General features: G+C 43.5%; 2 protein-coding genes across 2 annotated transcripts; both read left to right on the forward strand.

Annotated features, from left to right (window-relative positions):
- Window positions 1–383: 383 nt before the first annotated feature.
- Window positions 384–5,398, forward strand: LOC136154174 (allergen Bos d 2-like). Its single transcript, XM_065916447.1, has 7 exons — window positions 384–500; window positions 1,029–1,168; window positions 1,344–1,414; window positions 2,712–2,819; window positions 3,539–3,640; window positions 3,810–3,847; window positions 5,200–5,398. Exons 1-6 carry the CDS (start codon window positions 420–422, stop codon window positions 3,824–3,826), a joined length of 519 nt encoding a protein of 172 aa, XP_065772519.1. The 5' UTR covers window positions 384–419; the 3' UTR covers window positions 3,827–3,847; window positions 5,200–5,398.
- Window positions 5,399–8,639: 3,241 nt separating this feature from the next.
- LOC136153909 (allergen Bos d 2-like) lies at window positions 8,640–23,658 on the forward strand. Its single transcript, XM_065916049.1, has 7 exons — window positions 8,640–8,718; window positions 9,855–9,990; window positions 10,185–10,255; window positions 11,572–11,679; window positions 21,833–21,956; window positions 22,103–22,139; window positions 23,584–23,658. The coding sequence occupies exons 1-7, from the start codon at window positions 8,640–8,642 to the stop codon at window positions 23,656–23,658; spliced, it is 630 nt and encodes a 209-aa protein (XP_065772121.1).
- Window positions 23,659–25,712: the final 2,054 nt, after the last annotated feature.

Raw genomic sequence — 25,712 nt, forward strand, 5'->3', positions numbered from 1 at the left:
ACATGATACCCAAGAACAACAAAAAAAAAAACTGTACATCAATTATAGTTCAGTTGAAATATTTAAAAAAATTACCCCTCTGAAGAATACCCTGATAACTGATTCCTGGTAGAGGCACCACATATTTATCTTCTTAAACCAGACAATGCCATCTTTAGTTTAAGAAAATAAGCTTTAAAATATCTCTTCAATGTGAAAGAAATAACTTTCATAAGAAGCACAGAATGCCAAAAAGCTCAGCTGCCAAGCAGGACGTCAGAAGCTGATGTCTCTGGAACTAAGGTCTTGTGATCAACCACAGTTTGATCAATATGTATTCTGCCAAGAGACGTATCCTATAAAAACTGGAACCGACTCACAACCTCTCCAACGACTGGGGCGCCCTCAGCTTGTCTAGAAGGAGCAACACGAGAGTCAGAATGAAGATTGTGTGGCCGAGTCTTGTCCTTGTCTTGGTTTGTGCTGCCCAGGAAACTCCAGCTGAGATAGACCCCTCAAAGGTACCCAGAATGAGCTCATCTGCTAGAAGGTGTTGCTTGCTTGTGTGTGTGACTGTGTGTTTGCATGGGTGTGTCTGTGAGGTTGTGTGTGCATGTGACACAGATTTCATGTTTATATGTATGACCAGATTGTAGATATACCATGGTGCATTAACTACATGAGATGCTCTTTGTATTTTTTTTTTTTTTGGTGTTGTTGTTCTTTCTCTTTATGTTAAAAAAAAAAAAGCCTCACATGGGGTCATTCAGAAAGTGATGAACCATCACAGTCTTTATTGGCTTTCTTTCAGCTATTTCAAAAAACTCTGAATTCTGTGCAAAATCCTCTGAGTTCTATGCTTTCTGCTCAAATAGAAATCATGAATTCATGTCATGCTACTCAACAGAGTAGGGGGAGACCTCTTCTTTGTTTAACGAGATTCAATTCACTTCTGCTCTGGGGTGAATGCAGAAGCAAAGATGTTGCTGTATATTGGTGAGTAACCAGAAAAAAGTCTGACTGATGTTTACAGAGACTTTCTTTCTCAGGTCAGAGGAGACTGGCGCACCATTTACTTAGCTGCGGATAACAAGGAAAAGATCGTGGAAGGGGGCCCACTGAGGTGTCTCTATCGTCAGATTGAATGTATTAACGGCTGCGAATACCTCTCCCTTACATTTTATGTCAAGTAAGCACAACCTGACCCAACTGAGAACAAGGAGGCTGTTGACTTCCGACACGGGGTGCAGTGAAAGGGGTGGGTCATGGCTGTGGAGTTGAGCGTGTGAACTCCACTCACAGAAGGGTGTCCTCAAGTACTGGGGCATGGATGGTGAGGAGAGAATTTCTCGTCTGTTTTTCAGGCTTGAGGGGACATGCCAGTTGTTCCATGAAGTGGCAAAGAGGCAAGAAGGAGATGTTTACATCATCGAATGTGAGTATCTGAGCTTTTCCAATGGGCTGTCGCATGAAACGTGTTCAGGTGGATAGTCTTGGTTCCTTCCAAGACAGCTAGATGTCTGAGCGGGTGGCCTGTTCCCTCTACTCATTACCAAGGCAACCTTGGAAAAGCCAGCTAATTTTTCAGGAATCAATACTGTCCCACGACACCAGGATGAGGTCCAGGGGTATAATGCTGCCAGTGACGGTCCCTGAGAAGAAGCCCCAGAATGTTGACTCCTTGTGTTCCTTGGGCATGAGGAAGTGCCGGAAACTACCTGAGAATATAATGACTCTTTCCTACATTGTTCTACCTTTTATCTTACCTACATGATCAAATTTGCCTTAAGAAATTCTTTAAATATTTAAAGCTCTTTATTATCAAGTTCAGTAAGTATACCATGATTAATTGAAAGCCCCAAATGAGAAAACTCACGAGCAAAAATAAGAGCAAAAATTTCAAACTGATTTATACATAATTTGAATGGGACTTTAGCACAGACTTCTATCTCTATAGTTTGAGATAAGAAATAAGTCTCAAATATGAATAGAAATACAAAATTTGAAATGGGCATTAATATAGACATCTACCTTAGTAGTTGAAAATAAAAGGAAATAATTCTCAAATATGAATATCAATTCTGTATGATAATATTGTGATCACATGTCCCTATGTTTCATTTTCAAGGAAAAATAATGCACAGCGAAGTCCTGTAATCTTGGTCTGATGCATTTATATTAATTTCAAATGTGGACATGCAGTGACAGGATCTAACCTGCAATAATTTCAGAGTATATATGTCCAACATTTTGCAGTAATTTGTACCTGTTTAATTACCTCTTGTACTAGGAAATAAATCTGAATGATGTATTAACTTTCATTTTAACATTATTCATTTAATTTTTTAGAATTCCCTTCTACCCATGACTGTACTTGCAAACTGGGTCACAGAATTCCTGAAAATTTAACAGACAGCTCTTGTGAGCTGGTAGGAGATGGTTGATGTTCAACACCCAGGATGGTTGCAATAAGAAACTGTGTTATCATTTACCGACTCCTCAGTTTACAAGACTGGATGTCTTCATTATCTTCAGGTGAAATCAGTGTGTAGAAGGCTTTCCTAGTTCACTAGCTGTCGTAACTGGTTCTAACAACACACCACGACAAATGTTAAAGAGATAAAGTTCACAATTAGAGGGAAGACAGACAATAGCATGTGAAGCATAAGACATGTTCATTGGAAAGGAAAGCAAATAATCAGAGTGAAATTTGAATTCTTTTTCCCTCATAGTCGCGGGTACAAATGTTTTGCGACTGATTCATGTATCAGACCACATGCTGGTAACTTACATTGAAAATTATGATGGAGAGAAGATCACCAGAATAACTAAAGGCGTCGGTATGTACTGTAGCTTATCCAGTACAAAGCAGATGTGTTCATATGATCAATATTTTTATAGTAAGGATAGAGGAAAACACATACCTTATATTAGGGCTTCCCTGTTGGCTCAGATGGTAATGAATCTGCCTGCAATGAGGGAGACCTGGGTTCGATCCCTGGGTTGGGAATATTGCCTGGACGAGGGCATGGCAACCTACTCCAATATTCTTGCCTGGAAAATCCCCATGGACAAGGAGCCTGGCAGGCTAGAAAATTCCAAATCATTTCCGCCCTCCATTCATTTCATGAGGGTTCATGAAGACCCCAGGGATGGATTCTAGGATGTAGATAGAGTGGACAGGAAGAGCTAGTGCCGGAAGAAATTCTGAGTCTCAGACCCACCGTGACCTTCTCCGATGTACCACGAAGGACTGCACCTCACTGGGGCAGGCTTAAGTTCACATGCGAATGATCCGTAGTTTACTCACTAGTTGTGAGAACTGAAACATGGTGACATGCTAATTATGTGGACTCTACCCCCCATGGCCTCATCTGAAAACCTGTGTGCATGCTCGGGCATGACTAGAAAAATACCTGGTGAGCAGAGTTTAGGTGATGGTGGAGGGCAAGTTATAGTGAGACTTAGCAATCACTACAGCTACGAGCCGGGTGACTCTCTATAACCTATAAAAGATTCTAACGGACACCTCTTCTGCCCTCTTTGCTATGAAATCCAGCCAAAGGAGACAGTTACACTCAAGAAGAATTCCAGAAGTACCAGGAACTGAACAGTGAAAGGGGGATCCCAAACGAAAATATAGAAAATGCCGTCGAAACAGGTAAAGCCCCGAAAGACAGCAGGTATCCAAAGCGAAAACACACCACGAGGACATGCAAGTCAGATTTCCTATTGACAGAGACATCTTTGACAAAAGCTGTTTTGAATTAATCCTTTGAAATAGAGGCGTGTCGATGGTAATCTCTCCCCTCATTCATTCTCTCTCACAGACAACTGTCCTGCATAAGAAAAGAGAACATCAGTTTGGGTGAGTAGAAATGTGACACAAACACACAGCTTTTTTTCACTAGGCTCGCCCTTTTTTTTTTTTTTTTTGGCGGGGGGGTTGTACTACTTTAAGAATGGTTTTCATATATAACGGAATACTATCTGGCCATGAAAACGAATGGAATAATGCCATTTCCAGCAACATGGATGGACCTGGCGATGATCTTACTGAGTGAAGTGAGTCAGAGAAAGAAAGGCAAATATCATATGCTATCACTTCCACGTGGGATGTAAAATATGATGCAAATGAACCGTTCATAACACAGAAATAGAATCTCATACACGGACAACATTAATAGTCACCAAGAGGAAGTAGGCAAGGGATAAGCTAGGAATTTGAACAGATCCACAGTAAAGTATATAAAATGAACAATAAAGACCGGCTGAAGAGCACAGAGAACTATCCTCACTGTCTTGCAGTGATTCGTAAGAACAAGAATGTAAAACGGTATCCATTCACCTACATTTACTGAGGGCGTTCCAGGCGACTCAGAGGTCAAGAATCTGCCTGCCGATGCAGCAGCCACAGGGGAGTCAGGTTCCATCCCTGGGAAGGGGAGATCCCCGTGGAGTAGGAAACGGTACCCCACACCAGCATTCTTGCCCGCAAAATCCAAAAGACAGAGGAGTCTGGCACGCTATAGTCGATAGGACACAAAAGAGGAGGACACGACTTAGCGGCTAAATAACAACAGATGTATAAATACATCACGTTGCTTTACGGCTGAAAATAACACAGCATTGCAAACCAAGGACCTTTCAATTAAAATTCATTAGGAAAAAAAAAAAAGAATAGGCAGTCCACCTTGCCAGGCGGCAATGGCTCAGGCTTCCTTCGTATTTGGATTAACTATCTAAACATTGACAGCGGTCTAGACGCCACAGTGAGATGCTCTGAGGACAGAGGAGGAGGCTGTGTGAAGCCCCGAACTGTGAGATATGATGACCCCTGGTGAATCCCACTGTGAATGAACGGACCGTGCAGCCACAACACATTCATGATGATACACGAGACGACAGAAGATGTAAGCCGCACAGGTGACACAAGATATAGTCTCGTCCATCTCAGACCTCTGAATATGTAACTTAGTGACTCTCAGCGTAAGAGCTGATATAAGACTGTTCACCGCTAGTTTCACCAGGTGGTAATTCTATGCAATCCCACAGGGACACACACAGAGGAACTTCTGTGAAAAGGGTCTTGTAGGATAATTTCTCTGCTGCTTCCACCAGCAACTGCTTCTCTTTTATCTTTCATGCTCTGGCCAATATCACATTAATCCTAATCAGCTCAACAACGTTTTACTTTTTTTTTTTTTTTCATGTTCAAAGAAAAAACGAAATACGCATATGAGCCGCATCGAACCACTAACGTGTCCAAATCATCCAGATGAAGATATGAGACCTTTTCCTGGAAATCATCATTTCTTCTCTCCCAGGATGTCAAGAATCTGAACCCATGGCTTTCCACCTATGAATGTCCTCTGCTACTGCTGATGTTACTGGATTCCTAAACTGATCAATAAATTGATTAGAGCACATACGTGTAGTGAGCAAAGGTGCCATGTTTGCAAATGCACAAAACATGTAATTTCAACTATGCAGCAAAGCTGGTGTACAAGGAAAGGGGAGAAAACTCTGTTTAGGACGCATGGTGTGACTCATACCAGTGTCCTGGCGAGAAGAGCGAGTATTCCACGGATGGTAGCTTTGTATGGTAATATAAGATTCCGACCAGATGTCCCGTGAGAGATGGGGTTGGTTAGTCAGACAACTAGAGGCAGAATCTGAGTTGTTCACAGTGGCGCCTGAAAACAGCACAGCAGTGGGGTTAGGCAGCACACATCTGATGTGTGGCTGCAGGGGTGGGAAGGACTTTGCAGAACGTAGTCTCACATGAGCTACCAGAGGGTGAGGTGGTAGAAAAAATAAGAACAAAAAATACACCTACAAATGCAAGAGACGCCTGCGACACAGGTTAGATGCCTAGGTCAAGGTGCCCTGGAGGAGGTAACGGCATTCATCTTGCCTGGAGAATCCCATGGACAGAGAAGCCTGGCAGGCTACAGTCCATGGGGTCGGGGTCGCAAGATCAGACATGATTTATCAACTGAGTACACACACACACATACAACAAAAGTGAACGGTGTTTACCAAAGAAAGAGCACTGATGATGTTTACAAAACACGGGGTCTGTGGTGTCCGACTTGGGGGGGAGGGTGCTACTCTGAAGCTCAAACCCCAGAAGCAGAGGCCTTGCTGCAGGTGCAGAATTACCTAAAGCTCTGCATAAAAGCTCCCCATCAGAGATTTTTCAAAGCAGTAGTCATTGATGAGTGCCAACTGATTTGAAAAAAGGAGCATCTTTGGCATCACGTAGGTCATGCCACTCGAGCAGACAAGAGACCAGGAAAAATGTGTAAGGGGGATGGGAAAGACTAGGCAGCCCCAGACCACTCCGGAGACCCCTGGTAGAGTCCTGAGGATGTGGAAGGCTGGGTGCAGGATGACAGGAAAGAGAACAGGGCAGTGATCGTCTACCCTGCCAGCGCTCAGTGTAAGCTGCACGCACCTTGAATGCGTGTTACAAACAGACACCGCTCTCCAAGGTCAAGGTATCTGTGTCCTCTGACTCCAGTTGTTGCCAGAATACAGAACAAGAGTGGCTGTCGACTAAGCTATACCCCCTTCACGGATCACTGCCTTGTGTGGTGAAGGGGCTGCCATAACTCAGTGAAGCTATGAGCCATTTTGTGCAGGGCCACCCAAGACAGATGGCTCACAGTGAAGTTTTGACTGGACATGAGATCCACTGTGGCAAACATGAGACCCACGTGGCAAACATGAGATCCACAGGAGTGGCAAACCACTCTAGTATTCTTGCTCTGAGAGCCCCAGGAACTGTGTAAAATGGCAAACAGATATGACACTGAACAAAGCCCCCCAGGTGGGAAGGTGTCCAATATTGCTACTGGGAAGGTGTGAAGGACAGCTGCTAACAGGCCCGGAAAGAATGAAGCTATGCTCACGTAGGTCTCACCAAAGCCCGCCAGCCTAAAACAAGAGTGAAAACTAAGACACAGGAAGAAATAGCTGAGCGGTGGAGCTTCCCTAGGCGTCCAGCGGTTCAGAATCCACTGCCAACGCAGGGGACGCAGACTGAACTCCTCGTCGGGGAAGACCCCACATCCTGTATGACAACCAAGTCCATGCGCCTCATCACCCGTGCCTGTGCTAAAGAGCCCGAACAAAGAACCGTCACCGTGAGAAGCCCTCCAACTGCAGGGAAGACGAAAGCAGAACACAGCACTGAGACCCAGTGTGTGTGTTTAAATTTAAAAAAAGGAGCTGAGCAGAGGTTATAAGAAGTGTGACCACTGAGACATACCACTAAAAGAGTTCTTAAAATGCTAAGCGAAAAAGTTGCCGTTTGAATAAGGAAAACAACATTAGGAACGGGGCACGAAGTATGAACCATTAAAAAGTTTTGGCTGAAAAACTATTTTCAACGATATTTATTCAGTTGAAAACATACCAAATCCTGAGGAAGAGGGACCATCCCTCATGAGGGGATGAAGTTTAAACAGTTTAAACGTAAAAGTTTAAACAGGATATACGAACGCTTAGAATTTTGCAGGGACTTAAGGAGCAGGAAGGTAGAGTCAAAGAAAAAATGTTGCTGGTGATTTACATAAGAAACAAGTTATCTAACACATCTGTCTCCTGACATCATAGTTACCCCGTGTGTGTCTGTGTGTGTGTGTGTGTGTGTGTGTGTGTGTGTGAGAGAGAGAGAGAGAGAGAGAGAGAGATAAAAACGCTTAAAGTTCTGCTCTAATCGCCTGACAGGTGTATGTGCAAACACTTATTACAATCTCTGAAATGAAAACAATTGACCACACAGAGTCCTGGCAAGGACGGAGCAATGGAAAGTCTCATTTCCTGTTGACAGGCATCAAAAATCAGAGGCACCTGAGATCCAGTAGTTCAGCCCCTAAGCCTCTACCCAGGAGATAAGATAGCTCACTTCCTTACTAAATCTTGTCTATGAACATGCATTCATCAACACTGGAATGGATGAAAGTGGGACATATCCCAGTGATACTATGCAGGGGCAAAGGAAAAGGAGTCTACAAAAATACACAGCTGTTTATTCAAACCAATCTGCTGAGGGAAAGAAGTCAGTAACGCACACACAGGGAGTGGAATAAGAGGTACAAAGTACTATGCATAAAGTAAATAATATACAAAGATTATTTGAAAAATAAACATTGTAAAACATAGGGAATAAAAAAAGCCAATATTTCTTTAACTCCAATGGTAGAAATAAAATTATGAGTATCTATATGGTACACCTGTAACAAAAAATATTGTACATCAATTATACTGCAATTTCAATATTAAAAAAAAAATATTGACTTCTCAGGAATTTACTCATAACTGCTTCCTGGTAGAGGCACCACATATATTTATCTTCTTAAACCGAAGCTGCCATCATTGGTTTTAGAAAACAAGCTTAAACAGACCTCTTCAATGTGGAAGAAATAACACAGGGGTTGTATAAGAAGCACAGAATGCCAAAATGCTCAGCTGCCAACCAGGATGTCAGGAGATTACGTTCAGGTCACCATGATCTGGTGATTAACCACTGTTTGATCAACAGGTATTCCGCCAAGAGACGTATCCTATAAAAAAGTGGAACCAATTCACATTCTCTCCAACAACTGGGGCGCCCCCTGCTTGTCTAGAAGAAGGAACACAAGAGTCACAAGATGCAGGTTCTGTTGCTGGCCCTTGTCCTGGTTTGTGCCGCCCAGGAAACGCCAGCTGAGATAGACCCCTCAAAGGTACCCAGAATGAGCTGATCTGCTAGAAGGTGTAGCTTATTATTGTGTGCGTGTGTGTGCCTGTGTGTGCCAGACGTTGTGTGTGCACATGACAGAGATATTCTTATTTATGTGTATGACCAGATGGTATACATATCATGGTCCACGTATCTACATGAACGTAACACAACACTCAGTCTACCTGCTCTTGGTATTTTTCTTCTATCTTGTTTGTCTGTAGGTAGAACAAAGAAAAACAAAAAGGCAAATATGCCAACATTCATTTTATTAGTATAGCCTCCAAGTAATAAAAATAAATTAAAAAAAAAAAAAAAGAAAGTTATGAACTGTCATGGTCTTTACTGGTGTCGTTTCAGCTGTTACAAAAAACACTGAATTCTATGCTTTCTGCTCCAACAGAAATCGTGATCTCAGGTCATGTTAATCAGCAACGCAGGACATGGAACTCCTCTTTGCTGCAGTGAGCCAGTTCAGTCACTCAGTTGTGTCCGACTCTTTGCAACCCCATGGACTGCAGCACACCAGGCCTCCCTGTCCGTCACCAACTCCCAGAGCTCACTCAAACTCATGTCCATCGAGTCAGTGATGCCACCCAACCATCTCATCCTCTGTCATCCCCTTTTCCTCCTGCCTTCAATCTTTCCCAGCATCAGGGTCTTTTCTAGTGAGTCAGTTCTTAGCATCATTGAGGCCAAAGCACTGGAGTTTCAGCTTCGGCATAGGTTCATCCAATGAATATTTAGGACTGATTTCCTTTAGGGTGGACTGGTTGGATCTCCTTGCAGTCCAAGGAACTCTCAAGAGTCCTCTCCGACACCACAGTTCAAAAGCAGCCATTTTTCTGTGCTTAGCTTTCTTTACACTTCAACTGTGACATCCATACATGACTACTGGAAAAACCATAGTCTTGACTAGAAGCACCTTTGTTGGCAAAGAAATGTCTCTGCTTTTTAATATACTGTCTAGGCTGGTCATAACTTTTCTTCCAAGGAGCAAGTATTTTTTTATTACTCTTCCTTGCTTAATAAGATTCATTTCACTGCTCCTCTGTGGTAAATGCAGAACCAAGACAGTGCTGTGTATTGGTGACGTTTATGAGACTGACTGACGTTTGTTTATGGAGACCTTCCTTGCTGGGTACAGGAGAGTGGTGCACCATTCACGCAGCTGCAGATAACAAGGAGAAAATTATGGAAGGGGGACCGCTGAGGGGTTACTATTGTCAGACTGAATGTATCAATGACTGCGAACACCTCTCCACTACATTTTATGCCAAGGAAGCACAATCCTCTCCTCAACTTAGAACAAGGAGTCTGTTGGCTTCTGACATGGGGTCCGGGCTCCAATGTGCAGTGAGAGGTGTGAGTCAGGGCTGTGAAGCTGAGTGTGTGAACTCTATTCCCAGAAGGGTGTCCTCAAGCCCTGGGGAGTGAACAGTGGGAAGGAATGTCTTGTCTCTTTGGTTTTCAGGGATGACGGGAGATGCCAGTCATTCACAAAAGTGATAAAGAGACAAGAAGGAGATGCTTACATCTCAGAATGTGAGTATTTGAGTTTTTCTGATGGGTTGTCTTCCAGAAAACCATGGGGCATGTTCAGATGGATAGTCTTGGTTCCATTCAACACAACTAGATGTCTGGATGGGTGGACCATTTCCTCTACTCATTACCAATGCAACCCTGGAAAAGCCACTTAATTTTTCAGCAATCAGTTCCAGCCCACAACACCAGGATGAGGTCCAAGGGTCGAATGTGGCCATTCATGGTCTCTGAGGAAAATCCCCAGAACACTGACTGACTCCTTGTGTTCCTCGGGCATGGAAAAGTACATAGACTTACTTAGGATTGTAAATAACTTCCTCAAAAATTTTTTTTAATTTGACCTACACGATCAAATTTGCAATAACTAAAGAAGTTTTTTAAATATTAAAAATTCTTCATTAGCACGTCCAGTAAGTAGAACATGATTAACTTAAAGCACAAAAAGATGAGAACAGCAAAAGTAACAGCCCAAAAGTTTAAACCAATTTTTACATAATTGAAAGGGACTTTAGCATAGATTTCTATCTCTATAGCTTAAAATAAGGAGAAATAATTCTCAAATATAAATACCAACACATAATTTGAAAGGGGCATTAACAGAGATTCTATCTCTGTAGTTGAAAAATAACAGAAAATAATCCTCAAATATTAGTATCAGTACTGTAATATATTAAGTGATCAAATGTCCATATATTTCACTTTCATGAAAGAAGTGTAGAAAGGAGGATTCCAATCTCTGTCTGATGAATCTTTTCTAATTTCAACTATGGACACATAGTCACAAGATTTAATTCTCAAGCACTGCAGAGTATGTACGTGCAACAATTTGCAATAGACTAATTTGTACCTCTTTTATTAGCTCTTGTACCAGGAAATAACTCTGGACTGGGCATTAAATTTATTTAACTATGATTCATTCAAATTATTAGAATTCCTCTCTAACCATGACTGCACCTCCATATTGGGTCACAAAACTCCTGAAAATTTAACAGTCAGCTCTTGTGAGCTGGTATGAGACGGCTGAGGTTCAACACCCGTAAAAGCTGCAGTGAGAAACTCTGCCTCACCCACAGACTGCTCAGTCTAGAAGACTGGAAGTCTTAATTCTCTTCAGGAGAAGGGGGTGTGGAGAAAGCTTTCCTAGTTCACTAGCTGTCTTAACTGGTTCTAACAACACACCACTAGAAATGTCAATAAGACACAATTCACCATCTGAGGGAAGACTGATGATAGCATGTGAGGAAAAACACAGACTCAAGGGAAAAGAAAAGAAGTTAATCATGTTGAGGCTTGATTTTTTTCTTTTTCTGTCACAGTCTCAGGTACAAATGGTTTTCAACTGATTCATGTATCAGACAACATGCTGGTAACTTATATTGAAAATGATGATAGAGAGAAGATCACAAGAATTACTGAAGGTGTTGGTACGTACTGCAGTTTTCCAATACAAAGTAGATGTGTTCATGTGATTACTATTTTTATAGTAATGTGAGAAGTACACAGATACCTGATATTATGGCTTTGCTGCTGCTCAGACAGGAAAGGACCCACCTGCAATGCGGGACACTTGGAATCTATCCCTGGGTCAAGAAATCCCTGGAGGAGAGCATAGGAGAGCATAGGAGAGCATAGGAATACACTGCAGTGTCCTTGCCTGGAGAATCCCATGGACAGAGAAGCCTGGCAGACAAGCGTCCACGGGATCAGAAAGAGTCAGATAGGACGGAGCAACTAACCCTGGCACCTCAAATGAACGACCCTGGAACAGACATGTGTTCACATGGAGAACTGAGACTTCATGTGACGTGAATCAAGGATACAGAATGTCAGGCTTAGAGAAAAGAATGACGTAAGAATGCAAGCAGCGCTGAGGCCATAATGTGTCCCAATAATATGTATGAAGATAAGAGACCTTTTCCTTGAAATCATCATCCCTTCTCTCCCAGGAAATCACGACCCAGAACCCATGGTTTTCCAACTATGAATGTCCTCTGTTCTTCCTGATGTTACTGGATTCCTAAACTGATCAATAAATTCATTAATGCATATATGTGCAGTGAACAAAGCTTCTACAGGCAAGTGCACAAAACATGTCAATTCAGCTATGAAGAAAATCGAGTGTACAAAGGAGGAGGAGATAATGCTGTTTAGGGCACATGGTGTGAATCCAGCAAGTGTGTTCATAAGAAGAGAGAGTAAAGCACAGATGGTAGTTGCATATGGTGATATAACGTTCCTGTCAGATGTCATGGGAGAGGTGGAATTGGTTAGTCAGACAACTTCAGAGAGAATCTGAGGTGTCCTACATAACACCTGAAAACAACTCAAGTATGGGGTTAAGCAGCGTTCATCTGCTGCAGGGTTGCAGGGGGTGGTAAGGATTTTGCACCATGCAGTTTTCCAGGCGGCACAGTGGTAAAGAATACACCTAGCAATGCAGGAGACACAAGAATGAACCTTTGATCCCCGGGCCGAGAAGACGCCCCACAGGAGGAAACGGAAATCCACTCCAGGATTACTGCCTGGTGAACCCCACAGACATAGGAGCCCGGTGGGCTACAGTCCATGGGGTTGCAAGAGTCAGACACAATTTATCAACTGACCTCACACACACAAACAATGGGAGTGAACAGCAGTTATGAAAGAAGGAGACCTGATGATGTCTACAAAGCACAGCGTCTGTGGTGTCCGACCAGGGGGGTGCCCCTCTGCAGGTCACACCCCAGAAGTTGATGCTGACGCGATGCAGGTGCAGAGTTACCTAAAGCTCTGCATCAGAGCTCCTCATCAGACACTTTTCAAAGTAATAGTCACTAACTGGCGCTAACTGATGGGAAGAAAGGAGCATCGTGGGTACCAAATAGATCATGCAACTGGACGAGACAAGAGACCAGGCAAAATGTTTAAGAGAGATGGGAGAGATGAGGCAGTCCTAGACCACTCAGGGGACCTTTGGTAAGCTCCTGAGCTGACTCCTTGGAAGGAAAGCTATGACCAGCCTAGACAGCATATTCCAGAGCAGAGACATTACTTTGTCAATAAACGTCCATCTAGTCAAGCCTATGGTTTTTCCAGTGATCATGTATGGATGTGAGAGTTGGACTGTGAAGAAAGCTGAGTGCCAAAGAATTGATGCTTTTGAACTGTGGTGTTGGAGAAGACTCCTGAGAGTCCCTTGGACTGCAAGGAGATCCAACCAGTCCATCCTAAAGGAGATCAGTCCTGAGTGTTCATTGGAAGGACTGATGCTGAGGCTGAAACTCCAGTACTTTGGCCACCTCATGTGAAGAGCTGACTCATTGGAAAAGACCCTGATGCTGGGAAAGATTGAGGGCAGGAGGAGAAGGGGACGACAGAGGATGAGATGGTTGCATGGCATCACCGACTCAATGGACATGGGTTTGGGTGGACTCCGGGAGTAGGTGATGGACAGGGAGGCCTGGCGTGCTCCGCCTCATGGGATCGCAAAGAGTCGGACACGACTGAGTGAATGAACTGAACTGAACTGAGGATGAGGAAGGCTGGGTGCACCTGAAATGCTGCAGGAGTGACAGAAAAGACAGGATAGGGCACTGGTCACGTACCCTGCCAGGACTTGCTGTAAGCTAGATGTGCTTTTAATGCTTGTAACAACCACACCGTGGTCTCCAAGGCCAATATATTTGTCTCCATTAAATCGAGTTGTTGACAGAAAATGGAATAGTAGCAGCTGATGACTAAGCTGGACCACTGCTCGTGTGGTGAAGGGGTTGGCATAACTCAGTGAGGCTATGAGCTTTTTCGTGTAGGGTCACCCAAGATAGACATGTCATAGCGAAGAGTTCTCGCAGGACGTGATCCACTGCAGGAGGGAGTGGCAATCCACTCCAATATTCTCGCTGTGGGAACCCGATGAGCTGTGCAAAAAGGCAAACAGATAAGACACAGAAAGATGAGTCCCCCAGGTTGGAAGGTGTCCCGTATTGCTGCTGGGGAAGAGTGGAGGACAACTCCAAATAGCTCCGGAAAGAATGAAGCTATGCTCACTGAGGTCTCACCCAAGGAAGCTGCCTAAAACAAGAAGCCAATCAAAGAAACAATCAACACTGACTTTCGGGTCCAGTGGTTCAGAATCCACCAGCCAATGCAGGGGACACAGAGACTGAATCCCTGATCCAGAAAGATGCCATGTGATGCACAGCAAATAAGCCCATGCACTATATCAACAACTGATCCTGTGATCTGGAACCCCAACTGGAGAACCAGCACCATGAGAAGCCCTCCAACCGCAAGTCGAATAAAGCAGAGCATAGCAACCAACACCCAGTGTGTGTTTTAAAATTAAAAAAATATATCAAACTGAGCAGAAGTTATAAGAAGTGTGAGCACTATGACATACCATAAAACAGTTTCAAAAATTCTAAGAGAAACATCTTCAGTTTGAGTCATGAAAGCAACATTAGAAACCAGACAGGAAATATGAACCATTAAAAAATTTTTTACCTGAAATATTGTTTTCAAGTATCTTTACCCAGTTAAAAATACATAGCAAATCCTGGGGAAGACGGAACTATGACAAGTGTGTTGAGTTTAATTGCTGTTGACATGGGAACTCGTAGAATTTTGCAAGAGTGTTCAGATGCAGGAAGGCAGAGACAAAGAATAAAGATCACTGGTGATTTACGTAAGACGCAAGTAAACTAACACATCTGTCTCCTCACACATAACCCCGTGTGTGGATGTGTGTCTGTGTGTCTATGAGATAAAAACACATAAAAGTTCTACTCTAAGTGACTGACTAGGTATTTGTGCAATACTATTAGCCATAGTCACCATGCTGTTCCTTACATCTTTCTTTAAATCACATGACCTCCTTAGGTAATGATAGCTAGACAGGAAAACACATACAAAAAAAAAAAAAAAAAACCACAGTAGAACGTACTTAAGTTAATTAAAGCCTTATGTTTGAAACTTATGTTTGAAACATAAGTATCTGCTTACGTTGAGAACTCTGCAGGCAGCATTTATTCAAGGATTATTTGTTTTGGCTCCAAAACATAGCAAAACTTATGTCTTGCTCTTTCAGACACCCTTGGTGAAATGAAATACACACTACTCTGGCTTCCCTTGTGCCGCAGCTGGTAAAGAATCTGTTGCAGTGCCTGGAGACCTTGGTTTGATCGCCGCGTTGGGAAGATCCCCTGGAGAAGGGAACAGCCACCCACTCCAGTATTCCGGCCTAGAGAAATTCCAAGGACTGTATAGTCCATGGGGTCGCAAAGGGTTGGACGTGACTGAACGACTTTCACTTTCAATGATCCATAAATGGATGAGAAATTCTATTTCCACAAGCTTGTGAATCGTGAATGCTTTGCTTCTGCCACAAAGTTGTTGAAGGCCACCCATGTGATCTTCATGTTCTAACTGTCTTTAACACTGTCCCAAAAAATGAGGCAAGAATGGGGAAACACAATCCAAAACACAAACAAATCTGCTCAATCGGAAGGGACAGGAACATACAGACAAAGATATTTTGGATACAGTTACAAAGGAAATTCAGAAGAAAATAGTAATCTTATAGAGAAAACTATTGGAGAAATTTGGAGAAGGAAATGGAAACCCACTCCAGTACTCTTGCCTAGAGAATCCCGTGGACAGAGGAGCCTGGTGGGCTACTATTCACAGGGTCACACAGAATCAGACACGACTAAAGTGACTTAGCATGCATGCATGCATTGGAGAAACTGGAAATGCACATGCAAAAAAATATATATATATATGTATATATAAGAGCTTCAATCCTTTCATTGGTCCATGTTTGACAATTTACACAGAGACTGATAGATCTACATTTAAGACCAAAAGCAAGAAAGACTCTAGAGGTGGATAATCTGTGACCAAAGATTAGGTGGTTACTGATTAGAATAAACACCAACCAGGATCCCACACGAGGAACAGAACGTGAATAACCAAGCCTCAATCAAAATATTTACATCTTTGAGGGACAAGCTTAAGGAAACACAAGACAAGCCAGTGAAAGGGGAAAACTATTGGCATGTCTCCATCTGAAAAGAGACTTACATGCAGAATGTGTTGAAAAACGTACTAACTTCACTGAAAACAAACAAATAATTCACTCAGTGATGAACAAATGACTTGCAGAGACATTTAACAGAGAAAATAGACAGACGGCAATTCCACCCCTTTATCCATTCAGGAAATGGAAAGTACGACCGAAACTGGATACAATCACACATTATTATAATAATGAAATGAAAACAACTGACCATACTGAATACTGGGAAGGACAGACCCATGGAAATTTTCATCTCCTGTTGGCAGAAATAGAAAATCAGAAGGCGCCGAGATCTAGCAGTTCGACACCTAAGTGTCTGCCCGCGAGACGAGATGGCTCAGTTCCTGACAAAGGCCTGTCTATGAACTTGCATCCATCAACACTGCAGTGGATAAACATGGGACATGTCCTGATGATACCACGCAGGGGCAATGGGACCAGGGTCTAAAAATATATATAAAAACATAAATAAGTATGCTTATTCAAGCGACTATGTTGAGGGAAAGAAGTCGGAAACATACACACGAGGAATGGAATAAGAGGTACAAAATACCATGTATAAAATAAATAATGGACAAAGATTATTTGAAAAATAAAAATTGTATACAACACAGGGAATAAAAAAGCCAATATTTCTATCACTTTAAAAATAGAAATAAAATTATGAATACCTATATGTTACACCTGTAACAAAAAATATTGTACATCAACAATACCGCAATTTCAATACTAAAATAATAGAGACCCCTTGGAGGAATTCCCTGATAACTGGTTCCTGGTAGAGGCACCACATGTTTATCTTCTTCAACAGAAAAGTGCCATCATTAGTTTTAGAAAATCGGCTTAAACAGACCTCTTCAATGTGGAAGGGATAACACAGCAGTTGTTCAAGAAGCACAGAATGCCAAAATGCTCAGCTGCCAACCAGGCTGTCAGAAGACTGCATCTATGCTACCTATGTCTTGTGATCAAACACTGTTAGGTCATTATATACTCTGCCAAGAGACGGGTCCAATAAAAAGTGCCACCAATGCACATTCTCTCCATTAACTGGGACGCCCTCAGGTTCTCTAGAAGAAGGATGACGAGAGTCAGAAGTTGAAGGTTCTGTTGCTGAGTCTGGCCCTTGTCCTGGTTTGTGCTGCCCAGGAAACCCCAGCTGAGACAGACCCCTCACAGGTACCCGGAATGAGCTGATCTGCTAGAAGGCCTTGCTTGTTTGACTGTGAGTGTGTGTTTGGGTGTGTGTGTCTGTGAGGTTGTGTGTGCATGTGACACAGATATCCTTGTTTATATGTATGACCAGATTGTATACGTACCTTGCTCCATGTATCTACATGAGCGTAACACAACCCTCTGTGAATCTGCTCTTTCTTTTTCTTTTAATCTTATTTGCCTGTATGTAAAAAAAAAGTGCTATCATTCAGAAAGTTATGAACTGTGACAGTCTTTGCTGTCATCGTTTTACTTATTTCAAATAACTCTGATGTCTCTGCTAAACTCTCTGAGTTTGATGCTTTCTGATCCAATAAGAAAGATGATTTCATGTCATGTTATTCAGCAAGGTAGGGGGTAGAATTCCTCTTTGCTTAATAAGATTCAATTTACATCTCTTCTGTGGCAAATGCAGAAGCATAGATACTGCTGTATACTGGAGACTAACCAGAAGAGAGATTGACAGATGTTTATGAAGAACTTCCTTCTTAGGTTTCAGGATGCTGGCGCGCCATTTACATACTGTGGATAACAAGGAGAGGATTGTGGACAGAGGCCCGCTGAGCTGTTACTATCATCAGACTGAATGCAACAATGACTGCAAATACCTCTCCCTTACATTTTATGTCAAGTAACCACAATCATCCCCAGCTGAGAACAAGGAGTCTGTTGACTTCTGACATGGGGTCCGGTCTCCAATGAGCAGTGAAAGGTGTGAGTCAGAGCTGCGAAGTTGAGCGTGCAAACTCTATTGACGTAAGGGTGTCCTCAAGTCCTGGGGAGTGAATAGTGAGGAAGGAATGTCTTGTCTTGATTGCTTTTCAGATTTGACGGAAGATGCCAGTTTTTCTCAGAAGAGCTAAAGAGACAAGGAGGAGATGTTTACATGATAGAATGTTGAGTATTGAGTATTCCAGCTTCTTTGATGGGCTGTCTTACCCAAACCGTGGAACGTGTTTGGACTGATAGTCTCTGTTTCACCGAAAACAGCTAGATGTCTGGACTGGTGAACCATTTCCTCTACTCATTACCAATGCAACCTTGGAAAAGCCATTAATTTTTCAGCAATCAGTTCTGTCCCACAACACCAGGATGAGGTCCAAGGTTGGAATGTGGCCGTTGGTGGTCTCTGAGAAAAAGCCCCAGAACACTGACTCATGTTTCTCGGGCATGGAGAAGTGCGATAACCTACACAGGATAATAACGACTTTTTCACAATTTTTGCTTTTATTTGACCTACATGATGAATTTGCCTTAACTAAAGAAATTCTTTAAATATTAAAAGTTCTTCATTAGCAAGTTTACAAAGTAGGACATAACTAACTTAAAGCCCAAAAATTACAACAGCTAAACTAAGAGTGAAAATTTCAAACTAATTTTTACATAATTTGAAAGGGACTTTAGCATAGACTTCTATCTCTATAGCTTAAAATAAGGAGAAATAATTCTCAAATATGAATATCAGTACATAATTTGAAAGGGGAACTAACAAAGATTTCTATCTGTAATTAAAACAACAGGAAATAAATCTCAAACATTAATATAAATACTGTAACATTCTATTCAGTGATCAAATGTCCATGTTTCATTATGATGGAAAAAAATGTACAACAGAGCACTCTGATCTTGGTCTGATGCATTTATTTTATTTTCCACTGTGTAACAGAGACACAGGAACTAACCTGCAATCATTTCAGTGTTTATGTCTGACATGTTGAAATAGACTAATTTTTACTTCTTTTATTAGCTCTTCTACTACGAAGTAACTCTGGATGATGTACTAACTTTGATTTAAATAAGATTCATTTAAATTTTCTCAATTCCTTTGTAACCATGGCTGTGCTGGCAACTGGGTCACAAAATTCCTGGATGTTTAAGTCAGCTCCTTTAAGCTCGGATGAGATGGTTGAGGTTGAGGTTGATGGTTGAGGTTCAATGAGCGACTTTGCTATCGTTCACAGACCACCCAGTCTAGAAGACTGGACGTCTTAATTATCTCCAGGAGGAGGGGGTGTGGAGAGAGCTTTCCTAATTCACTAAATGTCTTAACCAGTTTTAACAGCACATCACTAGAAATCTCAGTGAGATAGACTCTACCATCTGAGGGAAGGCTGATGATTGCATGTGAAGAATAAGACACTCTCAAATGAAAAGAAGTTAATCATATTGAGGTTTGATTTTTTTTTTCTCCTTCTGTTACAGGTGGAGATACAAATCTTTTCCAACTGATTCACATACCAGACAATATGCTGGTAACTTATTTTTAAAACGATGATGGACAGAAGATCACAAAAATAACTGAAGGTGCTTACAGGTACTATAGCTTACCCTGTACAAAGGAGATGTGTTCATGTGATCAGTATCATTACAGAAAGGAGAAAGGTATGCACATCACTTATATTAGGGCTTGACTGCTGGCTCAGATGGGAAGGAACCCACCTGCAATGTGGGAGCCCTGGGTTGGGAAGATCCCCTGGAGGAGGGCATGGGAACCCCCACCAGTATTCTTGCCTCAAATCCCCATGGACAGAGGAGCCTGGTGGGTTACAGTCCGTGGGGTCGCAGAGAGCCAGACACGGCTGAGCAACCAAGCAGAGAACGTTTTTACAGCACACTGAACAGACGTGTGTTCACAAGGAGAGTTCAGATTTCATGTGACATGAGTCAGGGATATAGAGTTTGTCTGCTAGAAAAATGAGGCAATGCATCCACTGGGGGTTCCATCAGATGGTTCTTTCAAAAGTGAGATACACTTATCCCCGATTTCAAATAGAATACTCCAGGATGTTCCACGAGTTTCTCACCAAGCATCACGCAACGGAGTTTCCAGGTCCTGAGACCAAAAGGAACCGAGATTTAAATCTGAGTTTAGAAAACTCAAGGATCCCGGCCACGACTGCATTCATCTCCACCACAAATGCTTTCTTCTTTGTCATGATCTTGAAAGTACTGCCTGAACGTGAGCCCAGTGCTCCGCAAATACCACTGGGTCACACTGAAGACTGCTGAGGCAGCGTGTTCTGGGATGCCAGTCATTCTGCCATCCGGCCAATCCCCTGTGTTCACTGACATGTCCCTTTATCCGCTCTCATGCTATACCCTCACTGGAGACGGGTGGGTGTCATGTCCGGTCTTTGAGGATGACAAGGCTGAGTTTCTCCCTCTGCAGCATGTGTGATGTTGTTATTAAAAGTGGGTTCCTACTGCCCACCCATCAAAAGCCAAGTAAGAGGCCAGCTTCATAGAAAGGAAACTCTGCCTTTGTTCAAAGCCCATGACTGGGAGGAGGGTGGACTTCGGTCCAAAGGCTGACTGCCCCACCCCACAACTGACTCTCAGCGAGTTAGAGCTCTACAGACAGACAGAGGGGGCTCCCTGCAGAAGCAACAGAGTCAACTCCGACAGTCACGCTGAACTTGGTTGCTGGTCTGACAGGCGTCATCATGATCGGTTTAGGCACAGTTAATTGACACCTGCAGGGCCACTATAATCCCATCTCCTTGACGTCAATTCTCTGAATCTGGCAGCTTCTGTCATGGCTACAGTCTGGTCATCCTGAAGTTAACCTGTCCACCGGGTGAGGGTTTCAGTGTCTATAAGACGGGATATGACCCAGAATAGTATCCACTGCCCTTGGGGAGGAAACAGAGGTTCTTGTCTTTGCTTCATGAATACATTATCACTTGGTCTCCTTTCACGGTTTCCCTTGCTTTCCCATGTTCTCATTGTTGACTAAACTTCTTCTTTGACTAAAATCTTTCACAGACAAAAGGCATGCAGAAAACACGGCGGGTGGGGTAAGGAACACAGGGTCCCGCACCATCTCAATGGGGTCAGCGTGCTTCAGAAAAATCCAGATCGTTCCCCTGCCCCATTCAGTTCATGAGGGTTCATGAAAACCCCAGGGATGGATGCCTAGGATGTAGACAGAGTGGACAGGAAGAGTTAGAGCTGGGAGGAGTTCTGACTCTCAGACTCTCAAGGCCTTCTTTGACGTGCCACGGAGACTGCATTTCACTGGGGCACGCTTAAACTCACAGCTGAATGATCTGTAGTTCACTCAGTAGCTGTGAGAACTGGAACATGTTAACTGTGCGGACTCCACCCCCAGGGACACATCTGAAGACCTCCATGCACGCTCAGGCACGTCTGTAGAAAACTACCTGGAGAGCAGGGTTTTGAAACGGTGGAGGGCAGGGGTGTTGGTGAGACTTCCCGATCGCTACAGGTATGAGCCAGGTGACTCTCTACAACCCAGAAAGGATTCTAGTGCACACGCCTTCTGCCCTGTTTGCTATGAAATGCAGTCAAAGGGGACAGTTTCACTCAAGAGGAACTTCACAAGTTTGAGGAACTGAACAGTGAAAGGGGGACTCCAGATGAAAATATAGATAACGTCACTGAAACAGGTAAAGCCCCAGAGGACCACAGGTATCCTACATGAAAACACACCAGCAGGACATCCATTCAATATTTCCATTGGCACAGTAATCTTTTTCAAAAGCTGTTATGAAATAACCCTTGGAAAGAGAGGCATGCCAATGGTCATTATTCCCCATGTTCATTCTCTTTCACAGACAACTGTCCTCTATAAAAGCAGAGAACACCAGTTGGGTGAGTGGAAATATACCACGTACAACACTGAGCTTTTTTGCACTAGGTTAACACTTTGGGGGTGACTGTTTACTGCTTTAAGAATGGAATACATACACAATGGAGTATTACCCACCCATGAAAAAGAATGAAATCATGCCATTTGCAGCAACATGGATGGACACAGAGATGAACTTACTAAATAAAGTCAGTCACAAAGGAAAGTGAATTATCATGTCATCACTTCCATGTGGAGTCTAAAATACGATGCAAACGAGCCATTCATAAAACAGAAACAGACTCTCAACACAGAAAAAATTAATGGTTACCAAAGGGGAAGCAGACAAACGGTAAATTAGGAGTTTGAGATGAGCAGATAGACACTAAAGTATATAAAATAAACAACAAAGACCTACTGGAGAGCGCAGAGAACTATGTTCAATGTCTTGTAATAAGTTTCAGAAGAATAATCTAAAATTGTATACATTTACCTATATATATATATGAAAGTGAAGGCTTCCCAGGTGTCTCACAGGTCAAGAATTTGACTGCCAATGCAGGAGACACTGGAGAGGCAGGTTCTATCCCTGGGTCAGGAAGACCCCTTGGAGTAGGAGATGGTAACCCATGCCAGGATTCTTTTCTGGAAAATCCTTTGGACAGAGGAGTCTGGGAAGCTATATTCCATATGGTCACAGAAGAGTGGGAAATGAATCAGTGACACAACAACAACAAAAGTATAAATGAATCACTTTGCCATATACCTGAAACAAACAAACCCTGCACATCAACTAAATTAGAATAAAAATGAATTGAAAAAATATGGGGTAACAAGACGCTTCACCCTGCCATGTGCCAAAAGCTTGGAATCCCACTGATGCAAACATCAAGCACTGACACTGGTGTAGCCTCCACAGTGAGATGCTTTAAGGACAACAGAGGAGCCTGTGTGGAGCTCCGAGCTGTGAGTTATGATCATCGCTGGGGAATCCCACTGTGAATGAAGGACCCTGCAGCCAAAACACCTTCATGATGGTAAATGAGACTTCAGAACATGTAAGTGGCACAGGTCACATAGGATATTATTTCCTACATCTCTGATTTCTGATTAGGTAGCGCAGTAACTCTCCACAGAAGAGCTCATACTGGTCTGCTTACAGCTGGTTTCACCAGGTGGTATTTCTATGCAACCCCACAGGGGTACACACTCAGAGGAAATTCTGTGAAATGGGTCTTGTAGGAAAATTTCTCCACTCTTTCCATCAGCAACTGCTTCTATATTTTCCTTCATGCTCTGGCCAACATCATATTGATCCTAATCACTTCAACAATGTTTTACATCATTTTCATGTTTAAAAAAAAAATAAAGTCAGAACATGAACAGCATCGAAGCACTCCTGTGTCCCAATCATCCAGATGAAGACAGCAGACCTTTTCCTTGAAATCCTCATTTCTTCTTTCCCAGGAAATCAAGGCTCTGAACACATGGCTCTCCATCTATGAACCTCCTCTGCCCTCGCTGATGTTACTGGATTCCTAAACTGATCAATAAATTGATTAATGCCCATATGTGTTGAGAACAAATGGCTCTCTATTTGCAAATGCACAAAAGATGTAAATTAAAATAGGCAGAAAATCGAGTGCACGATGAAGGAGGTGATAACTCTGTTTAGGACGCATGGTGTGAATCATGCAAGTCTCTTTGAAAAGGGAGAATAAACCACAGATGTTAGTTTTATATGGTGAAATAAGGTTTCGACCAGGTGTCACGTGAGAGATGGAACTGGTTAGACAAGACAACCAGACACAGAATCTGGGCTGTTCTAAGTGGCACCTGAAAAAACTAAACTATGTTGTTAAGCAGCGTTCATCTGCCATGGGGTTGCCAGGGGTGGTAAGGATGTTGCAGAATGCAGTCTTACATGGGCTTCCAAGGAGGTGCAGTGGGGGAAAAAAAATACACCTACCAATACAGGAGACACATGAGATACAGCTTTGACCCCTGGGTCGAGAAGATGCACTGGAAGAGGAAGTGGTAGCCCCCTCCAGTGTTCTTGCCTGGAGGATCCCATGGACAGAGGAGCCTGGCGGGCTACAGTCCATGGGGTTGCAAGAGTCAGAAACGATTTGCCAACTGCGCACAAAAACACACATAAGAAAAGTGAACAGTGTTCACTGAAGAAAGGGCAGTGACAGTGTTTACAAAGCACGGGGTCTGTGGCGTCCGACGGGGAGGGGCTGAGCTCCAGCTCAAACCCCAGAAGCAGAGGCCTTGATGTTGCTGCAGCTGCTGAGTTACCTAAAGCTCTGCATCCAACTTCCTCATCAGACATTTTTCAAAGCAACAGTCACTGATTGGCGGCAACGGATGGGCCAAAGGAGAATCAAGGATACCCACAGGTCATGACACTGGACTAGACAAGAGACCAGAAGAAAGGTCTAAGGGGGAAGGGAAAGGTGAGGCAGTCCCAGGCCACTCTGGAGGCCTCTGGCAGGCTCCTGAGGACGTGGAAGGCTGGCTGCACCTGCAGTGCTGCAGGAAGACAGGAAAGCCACAACAGGGCACTGGTCACGTGCCCTGCCCGGGCTCACGGTAAGCTGCGCGCACCTCGAATGCGTGTTACAAACACACACGGCACTCCAAGGTAGGCTCCTGAGGACGTGGAAGGCTGGCTGCACCTGCAGTGCTGCAGGAAGACAGGAAAGCCACAACAGGGCACTGGTCACGTGCCCTGCCCGGGCTCACGGTAAGCTGCGCGCACCTCGAATGCGTGTTACAAACACACACGGCACTCCAAGGTCAAGGTATCTGTGTCCACTGACTCGAGCTGTTGACAGAAAACGGACAGGACTGGTTGACGAACAGGCACTGCACCCTTCACGGACTACCGTGCTGCGTGCTGAAGGGGCTGGCCTGACTCAGGGAATCTACGAGCCATTTCGTGTAGGGCCACCAACGACAAACGTGTCACAGTGAAGAGTTCTGACAGAACATGATCCGCTGGAAGACGGAGTGGCGAGCCACCCCAGTATTCTTGCTGTGGGAACCCCACGGGCTGTGTAAACTGGCAAGCAGATACGACACTGAAAGATGAGCGCCCCCCTCCCCCGGTTGGCAGGTGTCCCATGTTGCTCCTGGGGAAGAGTGGAGGACAACTCCTAGTAGGCCCAGAAAGAAGGAAGCCATGCTCGCTTAGGTGTCACCCAAGGAAGCCACCCTAAAGTAAGAACTAAAACTAAGAAAGAACAACCTGGGCAGGGGGGCTTCTCTAGGTGTCGAGTGGTTCAGAATCCACTGCCAACGCAGGGGACACCGACTGAATTCCTCGTCGGGGAAGATCCCACATGTTGCATGACAACAAAGTCCATGCACTTCATCACCTGTGCCTGTGCTAAAGAGCCCAAAAGGCAGAACCATCACCATGAGAAGCCCTCCAACTGCAAGTAGAGAAAAGCAGAACACAGCCCTGAGACCCCGTGTATGTTTTTAAATTCAAAAAAAAAAAAAAAAAAAAAAACCTGAGCAGGGGCTGTAAGAAGTGTGGCCCACCAAGACACACCATGAAAAGGCTTTTAAAAATTCTAACAGAAAAA

This window comes from Muntiacus reevesi, chromosome X, assembly GCF_963930625.1.
Source record: "Muntiacus reevesi chromosome X, mMunRee1.1, whole genome shotgun sequence".
NCBI lineage: Eukaryota > Metazoa > Chordata > Mammalia > Artiodactyla > Cervidae > Muntiacus > Muntiacus reevesi.

What these genes read in the sequence shown, in the direction of transcription:
- LOC136153909 (XM_065916049.1), top strand. Translation starts at nt 8,640, where the DNA reads ATGCAGGTTCTGTTGCTGGCCCTTGTCCTGGTTTGTGCCGCCCAGGAA. An exon ending in TCCACTACATTTTATGCCAA is followed by an intron (nt 9,991 to 10,184) that starts GGAAGCACAATC and finishes TTTGGTTTTCAG; the next exon opens with GGATGACGGGAGATGCCAGT. An exon ending in AGATGCTTACATCTCAGAAT is followed by an intron (nt 10,256 to 11,571) that starts GTGAGTATTTGA and finishes TTTCTGTCACAG; the next exon opens with TCTCAGGTACAAATGGTTTT.
- LOC136154174 (XM_065916447.1), top strand. Translation starts at nt 420, where the DNA reads ATGAAGATTGTGTGGCCGAGTCTTGTCCTTGTCTTGGTTTGTGCTGCC. An exon ending in AGATGTTTACATCATCGAAT is followed by an intron (nt 1,415 to 2,711) that starts GTGAGTATCTGA and finishes TTTCCCTCATAG; the next exon opens with TCGCGGGTACAAATGTTTTG. An exon ending in CAGAATAACTAAAGGCGTCG is followed by an intron (nt 2,820 to 3,538) that starts GTATGTACTGTA and finishes TATGAAATCCAG; the next exon opens with CCAAAGGAGACAGTTACACT.